Source organism: Mauremys mutica, chromosome 1 (assembly GCF_020497125.1).
Source record: "Mauremys mutica isolate MM-2020 ecotype Southern chromosome 1, ASM2049712v1, whole genome shotgun sequence".
In the NCBI taxonomy this organism is placed as follows: Eukaryota; Metazoa; Chordata; order Testudines; family Geoemydidae; genus Mauremys; species Mauremys mutica.
Genome location: NC_059072.1, coordinates 285082288 through 285106345, shown reverse-complemented (window position 1 = coordinate 285106345; position 24058 = coordinate 285082288). Strand labels below are relative to the sequence as shown.

Below are 24058 nucleotides of genomic sequence, written 5' to 3'. Positions count from 1 at the left end.
TCTGTTGTAATGTGTGGTCGTGGCATGGGAAAAGTTGAGTACCACTGGTCTAGAATCTAGTGAATAGCTCTGAAGAAACAAACTGAGAACTATATAAACTGCATTGTTATGGCCTGGCTTTCATTAATCTCTGTCTAAGTAAAATGGGTACTTTATGCTGGGTGTCATAGGGTTATTTTTATTATATATCATCCTTCTGGCAAAAGAACACCTTTAAAGTGTACTCCGTAAAATGCTCAAACATTAATCTCTTTAGTGAAAAAGGTCCTCTTAGGGGTCAGATTGCTCAAGTCAAGTGACTGTAAATGAGTTATGTGCCTATTAACACTCAGTATGGTATACTTTGAAAAATACATGGGATGTGGGGGGGGATTCTTAAATCCCTGCACTAAACTTTAATCTATTACAGATCCATGTGCTCCTCTGGGATCTTCCTTGTCTCAGTGACTAAAATACAACTTGAAAAATTGTTGACTTGAACATCCACTTTTTCCCCCTCCATATGGCTGTTTAAATATAGTGAAAACTGTTTATGCCGTAACAATGGCTCCTCGGTATATCTTGATTAGCAAAGCACTGCACTTTTTCAGTTTCAGTCATTACAGTTTAACCTCACTTCATCCTCCTGTTTACCTCTCGAATATCTTGATCTGCACAAAGTCTATTAAAGTGTATTTAACTTCACAGGTGATCAGTTATGCTTCTAATAGATGAATTATTTATTAACAAATCTGTTTAATACTGTGCATTTTTCTTTTCCTTACTAGTTTCTCAAACAGTTAGGTATACATCCTGACTGGCAATTTGTAGATGTGTATGGTATGGATCCAGAACTACTTAGCATGGTGCCAAGACCCGTCTGTGCAGTGCTACTTCTCTTCCCAGTAACAGAAAAGGTAAATATTTACTATTGATACTTAGTAATTCAAAATCAGCAGATCAGTCAAAATGCCCCATCATACGTAATATGAAATCTATAATTCTCTGCGTCAGTGAAATAGTTAATGAGACTTAAAAAACAACAACAAGCTTTCTTCAAAGTTCCTCTGGTTTGTGATACATTCTGTTCTTGTCAAATAAGATTATTAAACAAAACTGTACAATTGCAGAAGTATTAACAATAAATGTATAAACAAAGGAAATCTGATGTTGCTCTCAGTAAGCGATAGATGTGAATGATATTTTAAAGGATTTTGTGATCTTCTCTTAATGGAACTGCAGTATTTATTTTTGCTGTTTTAACATTTATACCACATTAAGGCATGAACAAAGTGGTAAGATGGGATATGGAAAATGTGGAAAATATCAAACAGCCATTTATAAAACATATATTGATTTTTGTAGTATCATAATTCAGTCCAAGCTTTAATTACTGTCTAGAGAAGCCTGTAGCTCCAACATAGCTTTCATTTCTTGGACAGATTGGGCATGTTTGTTACTGAGGCAGAATTGGGGGTCATCTTTGTTTTTTGATTTACTTTTTTTGTCAATAGGGGTTAAAGCAGGGGTGGGCAAACTTTTTGGCCTGAGGGTCACATCGGGGAATAGAAATTGTATGGAGGTCCATGAATGCTCACATAATTGGGGTTGGGGTGCGGGAGGGGGTGTGAGCTCTGGGATGGAGCTAGGGATGAGGAGTTTGGGGTGTAGGAGGGTGCTCTGAGCTAGGACTGAGGTGTTTGGGGGGCAGGAGGAGGATCAGGGCTGGGGCAGGGGTGTGGGAAGGGGTTTGGGTTCTGGCTGGGGGTGTGGGCTCGGGGGTGGGGCTGTGGGTTTTTCCTCTGGGTTTATTTGGGTTGGGGGAAAATAAAAATAAGTTCCTTAAACTGAACTTTTGTCCAACGTCTTAACTCTCTTATCTTGGGGATGGGGTAATCCATTACTAAAATGCTGTTATGGTATCATATCAATGGACTACTTGTGGCTAGTTTGAGTACTGTACCCATAAGTGTGCAAAGGACATGAGTCCTAGAAAGATCTCTTATGGCTTCTGTTTGTCACTTTTTTCACTCTACTATAATTTAATCTTAATTTGTTCAGGTTTTCAGGAAAAATAGTGCCTAGATATGTGCATGACATTCTGCTGTCCAGTCCAGACCAGTGAGGCGTTGCCTCACCACCTGCCCTGCAACCTTGGTGCCTTAGAATGCTCTGCTGCTGTAACTACCAACCTGGGCCCCTCACAAACAGCATGCAGGTCACACCTAGAGTGTCTGTGTGTGATGGGGCACACTCACCTATTCCGAGTGCCTCCTGTTGGCTGGTTGTGGAGCTGCAATGATCTTTTTCTCCTGGTGTCCTATACGTTGGTTCAGTGGCTCAGCCCTCTGACTGGGGGAGGGATAGCTCAGTGGTTTGAGCATTGGCCTGCTAAACCCAGGGTTGTGAGTTCAATCCTTGAGGAGGCCACTTAAGGATCTGGGGCAAAAAATTGGTCCTGCTAGTGAAGGCAGGGGGCTGGACTCGATGACCTTTCAAGGTCCCTTCCAGTTCTAGGAGATTGGTATATCTCCAATTATTACCTTTATTTTTTTTGTATAAATAGGGGCATTTCCAGCAGATCAAGGGATGTGATCATCCCCCTCTACTCAGCACTGGTGAGGCCTCATTTGGAGTACTGTGTCCAGTTTTGGGCCCCACACTACAAGAAGGATGTGGATAAATTGGAGAGAGTCCAGCGGAGGGCAACAAAAATGATTAGGGGGCTGGAGCACATGACTTATGAGGAGAGGCTGAGGGAACTGGGATTGTTTAGTCTGCAGAAGAGAAGAATGAGGGGGGATTTGATAGCTGCTTTCAACTACCTGAAAGGGGGTTCCAAAGAGGATGGATCTAGACTGTTCTCAGTGGTAGAAGATGACAGAACAAGGAGTAATGGTCTCAAGTTGCAGAGGGGGAGGTTTAGGTTGGATATTAGGAAAAACTTTTTCACTAGTAGGGTGGTGAAGAACTGGAATGGGTTACCTAGGGAGGTAGTGGAATCTCCTTCCTTAGAGGTTTTTAAGGTCAGGCTTGACAAAGCCCTGGCTGGGATGATTTAGTTGGGTTTGGTCCTGCTTTGAGCAGGGGGTTGGACTAGATGACCTCCTGAGGTCCCTTCCAACCCTGAGATTCTATGATTCTATGAGATTCTATGACTAAGTCTCACAGTCAACAACCCAGGGACCCTACGAGCAGCAGTTGCACACTGCTCCCTTTAACTCTGACAATTAGCTGCTACTGTTTTCCCTGGGCTTCTTCCCACTGGGTCTCTTCCCTCTTAGGGTTACTGTTCTCAGGTCCACTCTCTCCTTTCAGAAAGCAAAATGCAGCCAGAATTCAGCTTCAGGTTATCGCTCAAGCTTCTGTGGCCAGAGCAAAGCACCCTTCCTTATCATTTAGGTCCCACCTGGAAACTGACGTACTCAGGCCCTGCAGTCTTTTACCTGAGCCTGCTGGACTCTGACTGTCTGCTTTCCTGCAGCTTTTCTAGGCAGGCCTTGAGGACCCTGGGGCAGGGTATGGTAGGACCACTAGGCTTACAGCAGGGGGCCTCAGAGGGCCTGATGCACACTGTGTATAACTGTAGCCTTCCAGCACACTCCAGTCACACACTGGCTTCCACCAGCCTTGGTTACCACTTGCAGGGTAACACCAACACGCTCCCAGTCCTAAATTTCCCCCAAAAACATGTGTTCTGCACTGTCCAGCCCTTTCCTGCACAGTTTGTATGTTCCCTTACAGGGGCAACGGACCTAAAATAATATTGAACAGTTTGCTACTTGAAATGGAGTTACCCAGGCCTGGTCTACACTACGGGGTTAGGTCGAATTTAGCTGCGTTAGGTCAATTTAAAAATAAATGTGTCCACGCAGCCAACCCGATTCCATAGATCTAAAGGGCTCTTAAAATCGACTTCTGTACTCCTCCCTGGTGAGGGGAGTAGCGCTAAAATCAAATTTGCTGGGTTGAATTTGGGGTAGTGTGGACGCAAATCGACGGTATTGGCCTCCGGGAGCTATCCCAGAGTGCTCCATTGTGACCGCTCTTGACAGCACTTTGAACTCAGATGCACTAGCCAGGGACACAGGAAAAGCCTCAAGAACTTTTGAATTTCATTTCCTGTTCGGTCAGCATGGTGAACTCAGCAGCACAGGTGACCATGCAGTCCCTCCCAGAACCATAGAGCGTAGAATGTTTCTTCCTTCCCCCTATCGTCTCCGTCCCTGAGGTCATCGCAGATTAGAAGGCAAAAAACCTGCACTTGTGATGACATGTTTTCCGAGCTCATGCAGTCCTCCTGCACTGATAGGACACAGCTTAATGCATGGAGGCATTCAGTGGCAGAGGCCAGGAAAGAACTGAGTGCAAAGAGCGAAGGCAGGATGCGATGCTGAGGCTAATGGGGGAGCAAACAGACATGATGAAGCGTCTGTTGGAGCTGCAGGAAAACCAACAAAAACACAGCCCCCCCCGTTGCATCCACTGTATAACCGCCTACCCTCCTCCCCGTGTTCCATAGCCTCCTCACCCAGATGCCCAAGAACAGGGGGGGAGTCTCCGGGCACCCAGCCACTCCACTCCAGAGGATGGTGCAAGCAACAGAAGGCTGTCATTCAAACAGTTTGATTTTTACTGTGGCTACAATAAGCAATGTGACCTTGTCTATTATCTCTCTTTATTAATTTAAAAAAAAAAGACGGTTTCAAAACAATAGTTACTTTATTTCAAAGTGGGGAGGGTGGATGGCTTACAGGGAATTAAAATCAACAAAGGTGGTGGGTTTGCATCAAGGAAAAACACACACAACTGTCACACTGAAGCCTGGCCAGTCATGAAACTAGTTTTCAAAGCCTCTCTGATACGCAGCACGCTTTGCTGTGCTCTTCTAATCGCCCTGGTGTCTGGCTGCTCAAAATCGGATGCCAGGCAATTTGCCTGAATCTCCCACTCCACCATAAACGTCGCCCCCTTACTCTCACAGATATTATGGAGCACACAGCAAGCAGCAATAACAATGGGAATGTTGGATGTGCTGAGGTCTGACCAGCAGTGCCAGCAAGTTTTTAAACGTCCAAAGGCACATTCTACCACCATTCTGCACTTGCTCAGCCTATAGTTGAACTGCTCCTTACTACTGTCCGGGCTTCATGAATGGATCCCCCAAGCCCGTTGCTGGGGAGCAGGAGAGCAGAGTTGCAGCGGAAGCGGTGGATGATGATGGTTAGCAGTCCTACTGCAATGTCTGCTGCGAAGGCAAGGAGCTGCTGCTGTGTAGCAATGCTAGCTGCTGTAGGTGCTTCTGTGTCGAATGCTTGGCGATCCGGGTAGGGCAAGGTACCTCGGCCAAAGCAAAAGAGCAAGAGCCCTGGAGCTGTTACATGTGTCAACCACAGAAGTGCTATGGGGTGTTACAGCGCCGACTGGACTGGAATGTATGGCTGCAAGACTTCTTCACCAGTGACAAAGGACAGGAATATGATGCACCTAATATCTAAAAAGGCCCTCACATTTCCCTTGATAACAGAATGTCACTGATTGCATTGGCTACTTGGATCACAGCAGCCCCCACAGTAGACTTGCCCACAACAGCACGGTGATGGTGAGCTGAGTGGGCTCCATGCTTGCCGTGGTATGGCAGCTGCATGGGTAACCCAGGAAAAAAAAGGCACAAAAGATTGCCATTGCTTTTACGGGGGGGAGGGGGGTGGGTGACTGATGACATGTATCCAAAACTATCCGCAACAATGTTTTTGCCCCATCAAGCATTGGGAGCTTAACCCAGAATTCCAAGGGGTGGAGGAGACTGCGGGAACTGTGGGATAGCTACCCACAGTGCACCTCTCCATAAGTTGATGCTAGCCACGGTAGTGAGGACGCACTCCACCGACTTAATGCCCTTAGTGTGGGCATAATCAATCAACTTCTATAAAATCGATCTAATTTCGTAGTGTAGACATACCCCCAGACAATTCAGTTTGAATACAACACTAGATTAGTTTTTATAAAAGAATAAGACACCGTTTTATTTAACTACAAAGAAATTTTAAGTAAGTACAAGTATAAGGCATTATAGTCAGAAATGGCTACGAGAGAAATAAAAAATAGAACACTCTCTCTAGTAACTAAAACTTAACAAACTAGTCTTGGTTCAAGGAGGAATCCTTACCACATATTCCCAGCAACAGGGCTGAACAAATTATCAGGCCAGAACCCTTCCCAAAGGTCTGGGGATTTTTGTCATCTTCAGCAAAAGGGTGAGAAAGGAGGATAGAGATAGAGAATGAACACCTGGGGTGTTTTTGCCCCTCCATTTTATAATCCAGTCACCCTTGAAATGCCTTTTTCTGAGGGTTACGCCTAGATAAAGTTCCTTCCAGCTGTGAGGATCCAGACATGAGGTCTCATGGTGAAAGATCTTGTTGTTTGTTAAAATGCAAATTGATCGGTTCCTACCCGTCTTCACTGCCAAAGAATGGCTACTTGACCAGTGATCGCCAGTCAGCTTTGACCCTTGGCTAGAGTCGTGAGTTTGTCCTTTGTCTTCAAGAAACTGGTTTACCCACTCCCCAGATTTCCCTGGTTAAACACCTTGAATCAATTTCAGCTTATGTTCATAACTCTACATACAATGTTGCTATATATATTTCACCCTGATATAATTGTCCAGTGAGTTGTTAGTTTTCAAATGATACCTCACAAAGCATATTTTTGTACAAAAATTATTACAATAGTGTGTAGGGTGTGAATACAGGGCTGCATTCAGTCAGTGTACATTGTGGTATATATTAGTGTGACTTCTTTTTGAGCCGTTCTACTTTCCCAAATGGGTGCTTCTTGTTGTTATCAGATCCTTTCCTTATTTTCTGATATTTCCACATCTCTCAATCACGAGGCTTTACATCAATACTAGTCCTTTGACAGAGGGGGACTTAATAAGCCTCTGTTTAGAACTGTTAATGCGCCTCCTTGAGGCCTCACAATTAGTGCTGCATAGCTTGCTTTGGTAGTCTGGAATGCTTACCGCAGAGCAGGCATTCTTTCCTTCTTGAAGGCCAACCTGGCTGTAATGTGTAATATTCCTAACCTCTGCTGGCCAATTCAGTGAGTAATAGTGCCCAGAAATTGAATATGCCTTAAGAATATTATTGCTAGTTCATTGTACCAATAAGTAACTTTTTAATCCCATAAATGCATTTTTGTAGTGTTTTGCTTAAAGACATGTAATGGATTTTTTTTTGCTGCAGCATTGCTGTAAAAAAGTGCACAATAGAGCATTTTAGGCATGTATAAAGCGGATATGGCTATTTCCTAATAGATTTATAACTATATTATTTATTATAACCCTTTTTATTTCTGTGATTAACCAAGGAATTAAAGGAGGGAAGCATCATATTTCCAGAGCGAACAACATTCCAGCAGTAGATAAGAGAATGGAATGTTCTGTAATTGACAAAACCAGCTGTCTAGTGCTTTCAGGTTTGCTGTGCTGTCTGATAAAAATCAGTCATCAGGGCAGCATATTGAAAAGGTGGAAAGACTTAAAATCAGGACGTACCTTCATTCTTGTAGTCCGGATTGTCTATCTGATAACCTTTCTACTCTGTTCTACTTGCAAGCAGCTGTTTCTGGTTTATTTGTTTTACCAGTTGTTGTAAAAGCACAGTGTATTATTTTTATACTTTTTTACTGGTAAACTTCTCCGCAGCAGAGTAGATCTCACCAAGAAATGAAATGATACAGTAATATGTGTATACTGGGCTGAACATCAGCAAAAAAACTTCCGAATTCCATAGTTGTAGAGTATTTTTCAAAGCAAAACAAACTTTTGGTCCTAAAGGTAGCTTCTCTTCAGCAGAAATCCAGGAACTTGTACTGAGACCCAGAGTTTGCTTCATTGTCTCTGAGAGGTTCTCAGCAGCTCCAGTTCCCTCAACAGTGTCTTTCCTTCTGAATGGAAGGAAGCTGCTTATATCCTTTCCCAGCCAGCTTTGGTAGAGCGACCTACAAACACCACCAGACCTTGAACTAAGACTTCCAGTGGTTCCCTACAAAGGGGAGTCCACCCAGTACCCAGGAGCTCCATCATCATACTCTAAACAGCAGAAGCAATGGTCTGGATATACACCTCTACCTTGATATAACGCTGTCCTTGGGAACCAAACAATCTTACCGCGTTATAGGTGAAACTGTGTTATATTGAACTTGCTTTGATCCACCGGAGTGCACAGCCCCGCCCCCCAGAGCACTGCTTTACCGCATTATATCCAAATTCGTGTTATATCGAGTAGCGTTATATCAAGGTAGCAGTGTACTTCCTTCCTGAAACCATTTCTTCACTCCTTGTTGGCTACCTTCTTTATCCCAAAGGTCTATACAGTAGTTGACAAACTCTCTGGAATCCTCTTGTGCACCCCGGATGCTTCCCTCACCAGTAGATCCTGTTAAAACATGAATACATGTATAAATTTAATAATTTTCAGATTACACAGCCAAACTCTGTCATGTAGTAAACTGAACAGAATAAACAAAATTGAATTATTATTATTATTTATTATTATGGCCTCAGAAAGTTCAGCACCACTCAAAAATATATAAATGACTCAACTTTTTCCAGAAAAAATAAGACTATATTGGAGCTTCTACAATGCTTCATTTTTTCCCTTTTAACATAGTTATTTATTGTACTCTAGTTTGCTTGCCATAGATCTAAAACTTCCATTACCTTCTCCAAGGCCTTTTGCTGGATTGCAGGGAGACATAGGAGGCTGTGGTAAGGGGGACTGTTTCTCTAAAACTGAGCCTAGCTCATCAGTCTTCAGTTTTGAACTTCTTAGCATAGCACTAGATGGCACAACAAGTTAAGTGATTCAGAATATTGGATAAAAGACACTGATGTTTGGCTGGTGACAAATACTGATTTAGGACTTGACTCGCAGATTTATACAAGTGAATAATCTCAGGTACATCAGTGAGACTGGTCATGTGGCTAAAAGCTGCAATCACTTACTTATTCTGTTCTGCTTCCAACTACTATTAAATTTTAATGGAGCTTTGTTTTTGCATGGGAAATTTGAAATAGTTCTACATGCAAGACGCTATTGATTTTCTTTTCCAGTATGAAACATTCAGAACAGAAGAGGAAGAGAGAATAAAAGCCCAGGGACAAAATGTCAGATCATCAGTATATTTCATGAAGCAAACCATCAACAATGCTTGTGGAACAATTGGACTTATTCATGCTATTGCAAACAACAGAGATAAAATGAACTTCGGTAAATCTTTTCTCTTAATATACTTAATATAATTTTTTGGAGGGTAGGTGGCGCAGTACTTCCTTCATAGTGTTAACTCTACATGGACAATTCTTTAAAAGACGCCAGTAGAAATTTGCCATTAGTCTTCTTGTCTTAATTATACAGCAGCAATACAACACAGACTTTTGTTAGTGGGTAGTCATTAAGAATTTTTAGTAATACAAAGGACAGTAATACAGCACATAGTTAAATGAATAAAATACAAATCCAAATTCAAAGTAGCAAATACCATATTAATATTTCACACAATAATAAGAGTCTGGTGACTTTAAATTGTTTTGTCGTTGTATGCAGTGGAATAGAATGTGTTGCATTACAGGCTTAAATCTCCTGTCTGGATGTAAATAGACTGTATGCCTTGTGTACAAGTTTTTTGACAATGTAATGTTTAATATTAGCCTAGAAGAAAAGTAAAGAAGAAATAATACAAATCCAAATTGTTCCTTATGTTGTAACCTTTCAGTTTTCATCTAATTTTCTAAGTTGCTGAGAACAGAAAGAGGAATTAAATGATTTTATTTATTTATTTTTAAGAATCAGATTCTACATTGAAAAAATTCCTGGAGGATTCGTTACCTATGAGTCCTGAAGAGAGAGCCAAATATTTAGAAACCTATGAAGTTAGTATCTTTTTTTTTTCTTTTTTTTTTTTTTAATATAGTAGAATTGTTAGCAGGAATAGTCTTGCATCTAAGCCCTGATCCAACAAACATTGATGAGCTTAAATGGGGCTGCTCACGTGTTTAAAGTTAAGCATGTGCTGAAGTGCTTTGCTAGATTAAGACATGAATGTTTTATTGTAAATTTTGCTTGCTACTAGTGGGGAATTAGTAATCTCACTAACGTGGACAACTTTAACAAGTGTTATTTGATTTTTCACTTTGCATGAAATAGCATTACAGTTTAAAAAAACTCAACACTTTTAAAATACTGTCTTTTTTTTTTTAAATTGAGATATCTTGAGGTTAGTTAATGTCTAATCAGTAGTTCTAATAGTTACAACCCTAAAAAATCATACACTATAGTATATAACACAACTTTACTCTACTTTGATGTAAACTTCCATAACCTACAAGTTAAAATGAAGAAAGTGGAATGAGTCTTTAAATACCTGCTATTTTAGGAAATTATTTTTTTTCTTTTGAAGTCTAATTAAAACATGTGTTCTAATTTCAGGCTATTCGTGTTACTCATGAATCCAGTGCCCATGAAGGTCAGACTGAGGTATTCCATTTTTTTAACTTTGTTTATTTTACAAACATAATACTTTGACAGAATGTTTCAAGTTGTTCTGAATTCAGACTTATGGGGAAACCATAAATTCTTTCTAAATAGTTTTCATTAATAAAGTATCTTTTATTACAGTTTTTTGGGAGGATGAAAAAACTGTCAGAGAATGATTAAAAAACCTTGTTTAAAATCTACTGTCACCACCTTACTTCACCAAATTTGAAAAACAACTTTCCAAAGCAGAGAAGAAGATTCAAGACTGACTCCCGAAATAACTTTACTGGAATAGATATGATTAAGTAATAAGCTGGTTGGCTGTCCACAGAGTTTGTCTAACCTAAGTAAAAGCAGGCTGTAGAACCCTGCAGCACTTAGAGTATAAGCTCTAGGAAACCTGTACGTGTAATATATGGAAAATTTTTGTAGAAGACTGAATTCTTAAAATAACTGTAAAACAGGAGCTTTGGTTACCTCGCTACTGTAACCTCAAATTAAAATTAAGTGAAGTTGACTTTGGCATAACAAGCATTGCCTAAAGCAGTGGTCCCCAACCTTTTTGGCTGGCGGGCGCCAGCCGAAGGACCACTGCGGCGGTGGAGCACCCGCCGAAATGCCGCCGAACTTCAGCAGCGACGCCTCTCAATGACGTTGCTTGCCATCGACAAGCAACGTCATCGAGAGGCGTCGCTGCTGAAATTTGGAAGCGACGCCTCTCGATGACGTCACTTGTCGGCAGCAAGCGGCGTCATCGAGCGGCGTCCCCGCCGAAATGCCGCTGCGGCATTTCGGCGGGTGCTCTCCTGGGGACCAGGACGCAGGCGCATTGAGATGCCCCCGCGTGTGCCATGGCGCCCGCAGGCACCACGTTGGGGACCCCTGGCCTAAAGAATGATATGATGATTTTGGGTTAGAAAAGTGAATATTTCCAGCTAAACATCACATTACCTTCTCCTCTATCCCTAGGCAATGATCTAGAAGATAGGTCATTGTAGTAGGTGTTTTGTTCTATTACTGACTGCTGTGTGACATTGCATAAGTCATTTCACTTTACCTCTGTTTCCCCATCCATCCTTTGTTTTTAACTATATTGTAATATTTTTGGGGCTGGAACTCCCTTTCAGTCAGTGGCTAGCATGACTGAGCCCAAGTCTCAGTTGGTTCACTTCTCTAATACAAATAATTGATAAAGGCATAACATAAACTAATTGTAAATGCACAATTATTATAAATAAAATTCTAAGACTCTTAATATGAGTAAACATTTTAATTATAATTTGAGGGGACATTGTCAAGCACCCTAATTGGGGACCAAAGTTTTAGGTGACTGGAAAGTGCTGTATTCTGCTAGAAAGTATCATCCCAAGTATAACAGACATAGTCTTCAGCTTGATTTTCTCAAGCTATGAATACGACATTAACTGCATTTGTTGTCAGTGTCAAACAAATGTGTGCTCTTGGTGATGTACAATTAGTTATGTGCACAGGTTTCCTGTGGGATCTTCTGTGTATTTAACTACATACTGTTACATAGCTGTAATATAAGTAGCAGGATATTTGCAAACATATTTTAATTACATTTTAGCCCCTCACAACTAACCTCCAAATCCTAGTCCTATACAACATTGCTTAGTTGTATCTTGGCTTTGCAGTATGAGATACAGCTTTCCATTCCTCTAGTATAATCTAAAGTACTCCCAGCAAGAGTAATTAGCTGAAGTTATGAAAGCTGTCCAAGAGAATTGTCTCCATTTAATTTCCACCTTAATAAAGGCATCAAAATGATATTTTCCCTTTCTTCATATGCAATGTGGCACTGGCAACTTTAACCTGAGTAGTTCATGCTGATCAGACAGCAGATATCGGTGTGAAGCTATGCTCTACTAATACACCTCCAACTGCTGAAGTATTAAACTTTACAATCAAAACTATTCAATAATACTCAGAGCAGGAAGTAGTTGCAGAGAGCAGTTAGAACTTGGTGCATACCATTTTTGTTGTCATTCATCTAAAAATGGAAGACATTTCCAGGAGAAAAGGCATATCTAAAAATATTGGTTGACTTCCACTGGTTTTGATTAAGAAATTGTGATCTATTGGGCTGAAAACTATTGCAAAATTTTCACCAAAAACATAACATAGTATCATTTTTAGATATTCCACAAACACAGTTACAGTGAGATACAATTATTGTTTAGTGGGTGATGTAAAATGTGTGCATTTTTGCCTAGCTGTATATGGTTAACAGTGTACCCTTGTAGTTCAAGCATGCAAAAAGGCCTTTTCTAATTTTAGTGCTCCGTAACTTTGTAACGTGGCATTTATTTATTTGAATGAATATGCAGGAAAAATAGATGAGCCATTAAAATGAGTGGGTGATTGATAAATGTTACAATTTTAAATGCTTTCTTTCCTGCTAAAATCTAAAGCATAATAAGATCTCTTCTGTGCCTATCTTGTTTGGTTCTTCTTTCCCGTTGGAAGCTATTGAGAATGCTTAAGAGCCTAGTATATAATTTTTTAAAAGTGTTACTAGTTGCTATGGAAGACGGAGGAAAATAATAAATAGAACTCTAGATCAAAATCATTGCAAATATATAAAATGCCATTGCTATTGTATTGCAAATGCCTCTTAATTGTATCAAAAAAGTTGCAAATGTATCTACAACAGGGGTCGGCAACCTCTGGCACATGGCTCGCCAGGGTAAGCACCCTGGTGGGCCGGGCCAGTTTGTTTACCTGCCGCATCGGCAGGTTTGGCTGATCACGGCTCCCGTTGGCCGTGGTTCGCTGTCCCAGGCCAATGGGGACTATGGGAAGAGGTGTAGGCCGAGGGATATGCTGGCCGCGGTTTCCCACAGCCTCCATTGGCCTGGAGCGGCGAACCACGGCCAGTGGGAGCCGTGATCGGCCGAACCTGCTGGTGCAGCAGGTAAACAAAGTGGCCCGGCCCGCCAGGGTGCTTATCCTGGCGAGCCACGTGCCAGAGGTTGCCGACTCCTGATCTACAAGGTTATGTCTACACTACGAGCTAGGGGGTGTGATTTCCCGTTCGTATACATGTACTTGTGCTAGCTCTTACCAGGCTAATGCTAGTATAAATAGTAGTGTCACCGCATTAGCAAAGTAGTGGCAGTGGAAGCATGACTGAGTTGTGTGTATACACTTGGCACTAATTTCGGGTGGGTGTGTAGTCAGCACAGCTCAGTCATGCCTCTGGTGCTGCTGTCAGTGCCAATGCAGCTACATTGCTATTTATATTCATGGTAGATCATTGAGTGCTAGCACAAATATATAATATGAACAGGGGAATCGTAACCCAAGCTCATAGTGTAGACCATAGTCTAAGAGTGATAGTATGAGATTATTTCTCGATATGCTAAATTGAAGAACACCAAAAATTAAGCTCATCCCAGAGGAAAGCATTACAACTCAAACCACCATTCTGTATTTTGACTAGGGATACATAACATACATGAGAAGAAAACAGTCTAAAGCAGTACAGAAAACCAAGTAGTGGAAGCTTTAATGGTGTTAGCAAAGAGTTTAAAACCAAAGTTTGTGAGATCTCTTTAGAAGGGTTAAGAGAAAATGCGGGAAGCAGTGCAGGCTGAGGGATGTGCCGCGGTCGGCTGAACCTCCTGACGCAGCAGGTAAACAAACTGGCCTGGCCTACCAGGGTGCTTACCCTGGTGAGCCGCGTGCCAGAGGTTGCTGATCCCTGCACTAAGCCAAAAGCCCTTATATGCCCGTCTTGAACCGAAGGCAGGTGAGAGAGAAATATATAGACTAACAAAGACCCATGATAAGAGAACTAAAGACAGTGGTGAGATCCAAGTAATTAAAGATAAATGTAGAAATACCTTAATAAATGAAAACCAGATTAAGGAACAGTGGAGAAATTACTTTGAAAGGCTTATGAATGAAGAGAATCCAAGAGAACCGTGCCATATGATTAAAATCAAACTGGTGGCATCAGTCCAGGAAGTAGTTGCAGAAGCACTGAGCAACATGAAAAATAAAAAATAATTTCTGCCTTAGTGACATACCAACAGAAGTATGGAAGGTATGAACATATTGACACAACAGTTTAATTTTGTCATGAAGACTGAGATGATGCCTGGAGAAGAGCCCCATACCAATTTATTAAGAGGAAAGCAGACATAGCAAGACTTGGGTAACTAATGTGACATTCAGCTGGTGACCTACACGAGGAAAAATTGGGAGAAAGTTATGGATAAGAGACTATGAAGAGAAGTAAAGGTCAGTGACAATCAGTTTGGATTTTCTTACCAGGCAAGTCAAAAAATGGATGTGATCTTTGCTCTAAGATTGCTTGTGGAAAAATATAGAGAAAAGAGGAAAATACTGCACATAGTATCCATTGATCTTTGAAAAATCTTATGACTACATTATGAGAGTGGTCATTGGGAAGTGTATGAGAATGAAACAGATTCCTGAAGGCCATATGTAGAAATTGAACAGGTTCTAGTAATAGAGTACATCAGGGCTCTGCACTAAGCCCCTTTTTGTTCACACTGATGCTTGCTGCACTTACAGAAAACATCCAGAGAGTGGCACCGTAGTGTATGCTTTTTGCAGATTGATGTGCTCATGGGGGAGAGCGAAGAAGAAGGGGAAGAAGATTTAAAGATATGGAGGTGTGTAATTGAGAGAAATGGCCTGAAAATCAGCAGAAATAGAACAGAGTATATGGTTTGTAGATAGTTTTGTTGTCTTCCTGCAAGATATCAGTGAAAGTCTGGAGGGGCAGCCACTATCAGAGTTACGAAACTCAAGTACCTAGTTTTGATAATACAGCTGAACTCAACAACAAACTAATAAGCAGAGAGGCATGTACTAAATGGAGAGAAATGAGCGAAGTAATCTTTAATAGAATGCCTATCAAATTGAAAAATAAGATCTACATTATGGTAATTAGGTTTGTACTTTTGTATAGCTCCAAACGCTGGGCACTGATGAAGAGGCAGGAGCAAATCTTGAATACAGTGGAAATGAAAAGGTTAAGATGGATGCTTGGAGTTAGAAGGATAAACCATGTTAGGAACAAATGAATTAGGGGAAGAGTGAAGATGATACCAATTAGAGAAAAGCTGAGGAAATCCAGACTTGCGTGGTTTGGGCATGTGAAAAGAAGATCAGAAGAATATATAGGAAACAGGGTGTTAATCTTAGAAGTAGAGGTAGGAGAAGGGTTGGAGGACCCAAACTAAATAGATGGATGTTATACAAAAGGATTTGATTAGCTGCAAAGTTTCTGACAAACTGCTTCAAGAAAGACTGGAATGGAGAAGGACTCAGAGCCAGCCCCATATCAGTGGAATTAAGGAGAGGAGGAAAAGAGAAGACGATGACAGTGGGGAAAATATACCCTGGTATACCACCTGTTATGGAAGTACAGAAATAATCTCCTACTGTTTGACATTGTACCACTTCTGGTTTTCTTGTATGCTTCCTACTTCTAGCTACCAGGTGACAGCTTCAACTACAACTGTGCATGTTTGGCTAAGAAAGATGAGAGAGACCCTTGAACTGAGTAATCCTTGAACTGTTGTACCTTGGTTGCTGTGTAGCAGTATAACTGCCACCCCTTCTAGCGGCAACGCATAACTTTCCATTGAAACTTGACCAACAATTCTGGCAATGAGAAATTTAATTTTGGAAAATCAAAATGAACTGCTTTTAGTTACTCGTAAATTGAGAGAATTGGTCTCAAATTCACAGTTCGCTTATGGATTCAGCATTATGACTAGGACTGGTATTTTTTAGAGAGATTGTAGTTGTAGTAACTCTGAAGTCTCTTGAAAACCAGTAAATTGGAATCATAGTTCAGCTGGACTTCTTCTTTATCTTGAACCATGACTGCAAACCCTAGGCTATAAGAAGTTGTTTAGCATGCCATCAGAACTGTAAACTTGCTTGGAATGTAACATGCTCAGGCTTCAATTGTGATCGCTGTGGTTAGCCTTGGCAATGGTAAAGTAAAGAGTGAAGACATTCTGTTTTCAACCATTATAAAATGTAGGCTTTCCAAGATCTTTGGTTTCCTGGGTCATTATGATTTATTGGTTGAGAAATAACATGAAGGAGCTTGCCATTATCTTTTTCCATGGAGCATATAATGGTATTTTGTGTATTTTGACACACAGCCCATGTTTTCGCCTTTTTTTTGGCCAGGAACCCATGTGACCTCCTTAAGGAATGGTTTTTGCAGCTTCTCCAAGGTTCCAGTGATACTGTTGTTGCCATTATAAATATGGGTCGTGATAGTGTTTTGTTTTTTTTGTTTGTTTTACAAGTTTTTTAATACTCCAAAACGTACCCGTAAACGAAATGAAATTTTAAACGTTGTATAGCATGACCAAAGTATTCTTAGATATAAATTCTTTTTTCACTTTCTGTCTTACATTCTTACTGAAAGGTTGGGTATACATCTTCTCTCTCCAACTATCTAGAATACAAGAATATATATTTACAATTACTTTCACTCAAACTCTGATTCACTGTGTTCCACGGTCCCTTGCATCACAGTGGAGTATTTGAGAGAGAGATGTCCAGTCCAATTCTGATACTCCAGTTGCAGTACTGGAAGGATACAAGTAACTATTCATTATTGTGATAAAAATATGCTAGTATTGAGCTAGCACCCCGCTCCCCCATCCCAGCCCAGAGCCCCCTCCCGCACCCTGAACTCCTCCTTTCTGGTTCCACCCTGGAGCCTTCACACCCAACCCCAATTTCGTGAGCATTCATGGCCCGCCATACAATTGCTATTCCCAGATGTGGCCCTCGGGCCAAAAAGTTTGCCCACCCCTGCCATAGAACCTCAGCCTCTTCAGGAGGATTCCAGATTGATTTGACTGAAATAACTTTTAACGAAGTTTACAGTGGAGGTGAATTAAATATGGAAGGGTATTTAGGATTTTAATCTGGACACTACTTATTTTCAAGGCCCTATGTCTGAGGCCATTTGTCTGGCTCAGTAGTACTCTCAGGCGCTCTTCAAAATATGCTTACCTCAATTATGGACTGGATTGTAAATTGCAGGGAAATACACTGTAAAAAAAAAATCAGTTTACCAGTTTCAGAGCCTGTAAGTAATTCAGGCCAAAAACTTCACTTGTTGGAGGAATGCCTTCTAAATTGTAGAGATGTTGGATTTTAAATCTGCTATTCTTAACTACCAACCTGTAATATTTCCTTCTGCCTTCGTTACAAGCAGCTATTCAGTAAGCAGTCAGCTAACAAATCTTCTTCCCAGCAATATTGTGCTGACTTTTTGATATTCCCAGTGTTGATAGAATGAACTTTTTTTTTTTATGCTGGGAAAAATAGTTGATGAAATAAAAGCTACACAATCAATAGTAAAATGTTGTAATTACGCTTTCCTAAGTAGTTATTTGGAGAACTAAAAACAATGTACTCTTTATCTTCAGACAGTACTATTCTGCTGTTAAATAAAATATAATACATTGCAGGATAACTGATGCAAAAGCTGTATTTAAGCTTCAGTTTTGAAATTTGGTTACTTGATAAAAGTGTATTAACTATATGAAGATTAAGTTCAGATGTCGTCTTCAATGTTCTCTAACAGCTTTCATTGGAAAGTGCACATGGAGATGTTTTTAATCCAACAGATGTTCAGTAAAGGTTTAAAGTTGTAAAATATATTTACATTAGCTACTATATGGATCTTGTCACCGTAGTCTCTGAGTGCAATTTGGGAAGTTTGTGGAAAAAAATAACAGTTTGAGGTTATTTCTTGCAATTGGACAGCATGATATGAAGTATTCTGTCCCTACATGTGTTGAAACATTAAATCTGCTTAATGTAATAGCTTCCAACCCATCAATTTAAGTCTTCAAAAAAAATTGTGATAAATTGTGCCCAGTAGTTTGTTTATAAATACCTGCTTAGAAACAATTTTCATTTTGATCCAACATTCTAATGCTTCTTAAAAGGCACTGTGCAAACACTGAAGAACACAATGCCCATGTACAGTAGGTGTATATACACTATACAGATGGGGAAACTGAGTCTCAGACTACTTAAGTGACTTTGCTGAGGCTTGCCAATGAATCAGTAGCGGTGCAAGAATTAGAATTCAAGAGTTTGTGGCTTCAAGCTTTGTTTTCAGTCCCCAAACTGTGCTGTCTCAATACTACTACCTTGCAATTTGAAAGAAATTTCTAGTTGCAGGATAGATATCCTTCAGAGAACTTGAATTTCATTGTATACGTCATCTATTGTGCAGTATTATTCTAATATCATTCTTATGTTTCACTTCTCAAATATGATCATCAGCATTTAAGTGAATTTTCCTCTTGGGAATAAAAACCTTTATTCTGATTTTTATGTTAGTGAAGTTGGAGGCAACTTAATATAAATCTTGTTGACATTTAGGTGGTAGTATTATGTTTGAAACATTTTACAGTGTGTTCCTATATTAACATTCATACTTATTGAATAAGTCTGTATATACAAATCTGAAATTAAACTTTTATTCCAAATTTCTCATCCGTGGTATAACATAAATGATATCAGCTCCTGTGATAATTCTGGAGTCTATTTGCCACAGATAATAAGTACACCAGCTTTTTTTTTGTCAGTTTAATTTGTAGTTTCATGAAGGATTTTAACCCTCTAGAATTTTCAGCATTTTGCAGTAAGGTACTTCAACTACAAATCCTTTCATCTTGTATAATTGCATAGCCCAAGAGTCTCCCTTTTCCCTTATGCTTGCTGAGTGCTATTATGGGACTTGGTAGAGGATACCATCTAAAGCTGTGTTTGTGGCTTCCAAGTCGCCAATTAAAATGGAAATGTCATACTTAATGGAATCCTTAATAAATATGCATCATCTCTAAATACAGAGGTGTTTTGGAATAGCAACAGTCAAAATAATCTGTATTGGCTCTTTATATTAAACAACAGAGAGCTCAGATCATTTAAATAGTAGATGGAATTTAAAAATATCAGACCTTGTAAAAATATTTTAAGATACTTATGCACTGAATTAAGTGACTGCAGAAAGTAATCTTCTTAATCAAATACTGGCAATCTGCCTTCTGTGGATTTCCTAATACCTAGTAGTCCAGACATCACTCTTGTCTAATTACTATTAAAAAACAAACAAAAAAAAACTTAAACTTTTCTTTGATAAGCCAAAGAAATTCAAGAGGCAAGCTGATCATGATCATGAAGTCTGAATACAAGGAGACGCGATCTCATACTAGAGGGCTCTTTAATATAGCAGACAAATGCATGACAAGATCTAATGGCTGGAAATTGAAATTAGAAAAAAAATGAAACTGGAAATAAAATGTAAATTGACTAACATCTTACTGGGGATAAGGTAATTCTCTATCACTGGTAGTCTTTAAATCAAGATTAGGTACATATCTTTCTAAAAGATGCACAGACTGTTTGGCATTAAGGACGAATTACTTAGTGAAATTCTATGGACTGTTATTCAGGAAGGATGATTATATGGCCTTAGTAGTCAATTGTCCCTTACAGACTGGAAGAAAGGGAAGATGTGAGGGATGTGCTTTAATTAGACTACACCTTTATTAATTTAACTCATTTGGGAATTATCCAGCAATAATTCAGACAGCACACATCCTCATACCTTCCAGTACACCCAGAGGGTCTGGATGGCTGCACAGCGAGTTCCAGCAGGTGGAAGGAGGTGCCAGATAGAAGGTTTGAGCCCTGAGAGTGTGCTTAGGAGACCCCAAGATTGGGGCAGCATCTGGGCTTGAAATACTCCTGGGATCCAGAGTAGCAGGGGCTTGGATTCCCCTTAGAGTAGTCCTAGTGGGAGGCCAGCAAGGGGTGCTCCCTAAAATTTGTGACATCTGGTCTGTCAGCAGGGCCAGTCTTAGTGGTGAGTGATGCTGGTGATTGCTCAGGGTGTCATGATTGGGGGGCACGGTCCAAGTGCTGCAAGCTGGCGGGCCGTGGCTGCTGGAGCGGGGGTGAATGCAGGCAGTGCTTAATTTATAATGAAAGAGGTGCTGAGGCTCAAGCTGGGTGGCCAGAGAGCAGCAGCTGTTGGCCAGGCACCCAGCTCTGAAGGCAGCGCCACCGCCAGCAGCAGCACAGAAGTAAGGGTGGCATGGTATGTGGTATTGTCACTCTTACTTCTGTGCTGCTGCTGCTGGTGGCAGCTGCTGGTCAAGAGTCTAGAGGTGCTGGGGCTATGAACTGCAAGCCTAGCTGTGCTGGGACCAAGTCTCGGCAAGCCCCGGCACAAATTAAGCACTAAGTGCGAGCAAACCTGGGTCTGGAGCCCCTGGCCAGCCAAGAGGGGCGTGGGCCATATTGACCAGAGCTGCTAGCCTGGTGGGGAGGCACATGCAGGAGGGGTTGCCCCTGTGGAGCCCCAGGTCCCCCGTTTCCAGGGGCAAGGCCGGGGGCTGCACACTTGTTCTCCTCCTGGTAGGTTGTCAGAGGCTGTATGGCCAGGGCAGCCTTTGGACTTAGAAACTCCTCCCTGTGCAGACCACCTGGGCTCCAGGGCCAAGAGCTGGTCCTTGCGCCCTGTGCCCCTGCTGCTGTTCTCACAAAGAAAGGGCGCTAACATACAAGTTTGCCCAGGGTGTTAGTCTTCCTAAGGCTGGCCCTGTCTGTCAGGACCAGATTCCCTATGGAATGAGTACCTGCACCAGACATCTACCACCTGTTAAGTTGCAGCTACTTGGACTGTGTCAGTGACTGGGACATGGGTGGTCTTAGTGGTTAGAGTAGGAGTCCATGCTGAGGGCAAGGACTGGTAACTTGGAGTGAGGCAAGGCAGGAGCAGGGCTGGGAGCAAGCAAGCACAGGAGCTACCCCTGCTGCTGGGCTCAAGAGCTACTCTCCTGATTCTTCCAGTCAATCACACGGTGTAGGCAATCTGGCAACCTACTACATGCCTACTGCACTTTCTAGGTTGCCCGGAGACTGGCTCTGCTGCAGGCCCTGCTTCCTGACAAACTATGCCTCCCAGCTTACCTAGCTAGATCCTGGAGCTGCTTGGGAGGGTAGAAAAAAAACACTCCGGCCAATCTGGCAGTGAGAGAAAAATTAGTTTCCAGTTCCAGAAAAGTCAACAAATATGATGCCTACAGCCAGCCACAAAAACCCAGCCTACTTTGATCCCATGGGTAGGAGGGTAAGAACTGCTGATCTGGGCATGAGAGCACATTAACCTCTATGTGGTGCACAGGCAGATAATGGCTTACATGAGTCCCTCTGACAAGCCCCCAGCTCAGGTGACGTCCTCCCCTCCCATCCCAAAGGAAGGGGAATCCTTAAAGGAGCTATGACCCCATTCTTCCTGCTTGACCAAAAAAAATTCCCTGGCCTTTATAGTTTCCCATGTTGCATTCTGGCCTTAAAACCTATTCAGAAACACTTACCTGAATTTATTCACAATGTTCTTAAAAGAAAAAAAAGGAACAACTGGGAAACTCTGAAATAAATGCCAGTCATTGAGAATGGTAAGATGATTTAGTTGGGAATTGGTCCTGCTTTGAGCAGGGGGTTGGACTAGATGACCTCCTGAGGTCCTTTCCAACCCTGATATTCTATGAAGGGGAAAAATTCCTGCTCCTTAATCAAAACTCCCTTTGTCTTAAGTCTTGCCTTTCTTAGACTGTAGGATTTAATACAAGGTGTATTTAAAATAATAGTAAATGAAGGAAAAAAGATAGGTCATAATTGAGTCATGCAACTTCCCTAAGAATGGTTTTATATAAACTTTTGATTTACGCTAGCAGATTTAATAAGTCTTGTATGTAAATCTCAAATATTGGGTCAATCTCTACTCCTTTAAACAAATATCCAAATTCAGCCTCCCTTATGGATTGGCATTACCAATGTTGTCTTGACAGCTTTTATGCTATAAAAATACTATACTGTATTTTTTTCAGAGCAAAAATATACATACTGTAAGGCAATTTCCTGTCAGCTGTGTTTACCCAGCCAAAACTAAATTCCTACTCCATAATTTTTAAAGCTTTTTGTTGTTGTTGTTGTTGCTAGGTAAACAATTACTATACTTGAAGATTTAAGAAAGAAAACACAAACCTCTATTACCAAAATAGGCAAGAGATTTGCAGAATTAAAAATCCTCAGTCTGTTGTGGGCATTCCATTGTGGAGGGAGGGCACTGAGGTCTGACATGCCAAACCACTAGATATTGAGATCTCGATCCTACATCTTGTTCTGATCAGCAGACCCGTGCCTCCACATGTAGGTCCATTGACTTTGGAGATCTCTGCAAGAAACTGTAGGAGTAGTTCTTCAGGATTTGATTAGAGATTTTGAGTATTTTGCTGTGTATTCTGAAGCTTTGAGGTCCTTCCGATATGTTATAAACATTTGAAGTATTTTCCTAACTCAGCAGTCTTTTGTCTCAATACCTGTTTAGCATGAAGAGCTGAGAAACCACAGTAGTGTAACTGAAGCATAGCAGCCATCAGCTCCTGCAAACTTCTCTCACCCCACAAATATTGTCTGATTCTGCTGTTGGATTGTATCAATTCCCTCTTCCTTTAGCTGGGTATACATTCTCCTTTCCTGTAGAGCTGCTAACATCTAGGGCCTGATCCAAAACACATTAAAGTTATAACTTTTGGATCAGGCTCTAAAGCAGACGTTGGGCAAACTACGGCGGCCCATGGGACTGTCCTGCCCGGCCCCTGAGTTCCCGGCCGGGAGCCTAGTCCTTGGCCCCTCCCCTACTGCCCTCTCTCCCCCACACAGCCACGCTGCCATGCTGGCTGCGCTCTGGCCTGCCGCTCCCACTGGGCAGTGTGGGGAGTGCAGCTGGCTCTGGCCGGGTGTCGCGGCTGTGAGCTCCTGCTGGTAAGGGGGTGGGGAGCAGGGGGGTTGGGTAAGGGAGCGGGGGTCCTGGGGGGGCAGTCAGGGAGGAGGGAACGGTTGGATAGGGTGGAGGTTCTGGGGGGCGGTCAGGGGATGGGGAACAGGGAGGGTTGGGAGTCGGAGTCCTGGGGGGCCTGTCAGGGGGCAGGGATGTGGATGGGGTCAGGAGGGCGGTCGGGACAGGGAGCAGGGGGGTTGGATGGAGGCAGTGGTCCCGGGAGAGGGTGGTCAGGGGACAAGGAGCGGGGGGGTTGGATAGGTTGGGGGCTCTGAGGGGGGCAGTCAGGGGGCGAGAAGTGGGAGGGGGTGGATAGGTGGTGGAGGCCAGGCTGTTTGGGGAGACACAGCCTTCCCTACCCGGCCCTCCATACAGTTGCGCAACCCCGATGTGGCCCTCAGGCCAAAAAGTTTGCCCACCCCAGTCTAAAGGCAAGGAGCATATTACAAATTTCTACATGACTCTTCACCATGGCCCTAGGGTGACCAGACAGCAAATGTGAAAAAATGGGACGGGTGGGTGGTAACAGGAGTCTATATAAGAAAAAGACCCCAAAATTGGGACTGTCTCAATAAAATCAGGACATCTGGTCACCCCATACATGGCCCAGATGCTAAAAATCTCATGATATCCCAGGTATACT

General features: G+C 41.8%; 1 protein-coding gene across 2 annotated transcripts in view; it reads left to right on the top strand.

Moving 5' to 3' along the window:
- The window catches only part of UCHL3 (ubiquitin C-terminal hydrolase L3), a 66948-nt gene that overhangs the window by 18036 nt on the left and 24854 nt on the right, over positions 1-24058 (top strand). For both annotated transcript variants that reach the window (XM_045011411.1, XM_045011419.1), the window contains 4 exons: positions 768-896; positions 9098-9254; positions 9831-9916; positions 10473-10520. In XM_045011411.1, coding sequence (XP_044867346.1) covers positions 768-896; positions 9098-9254; positions 9831-9916; positions 10473-10520 — 420 coding nt within the window. The remainder of the gene's footprint in view (positions 1-767; positions 897-9097; positions 9255-9830; positions 9917-10472; positions 10521-24058) is intronic.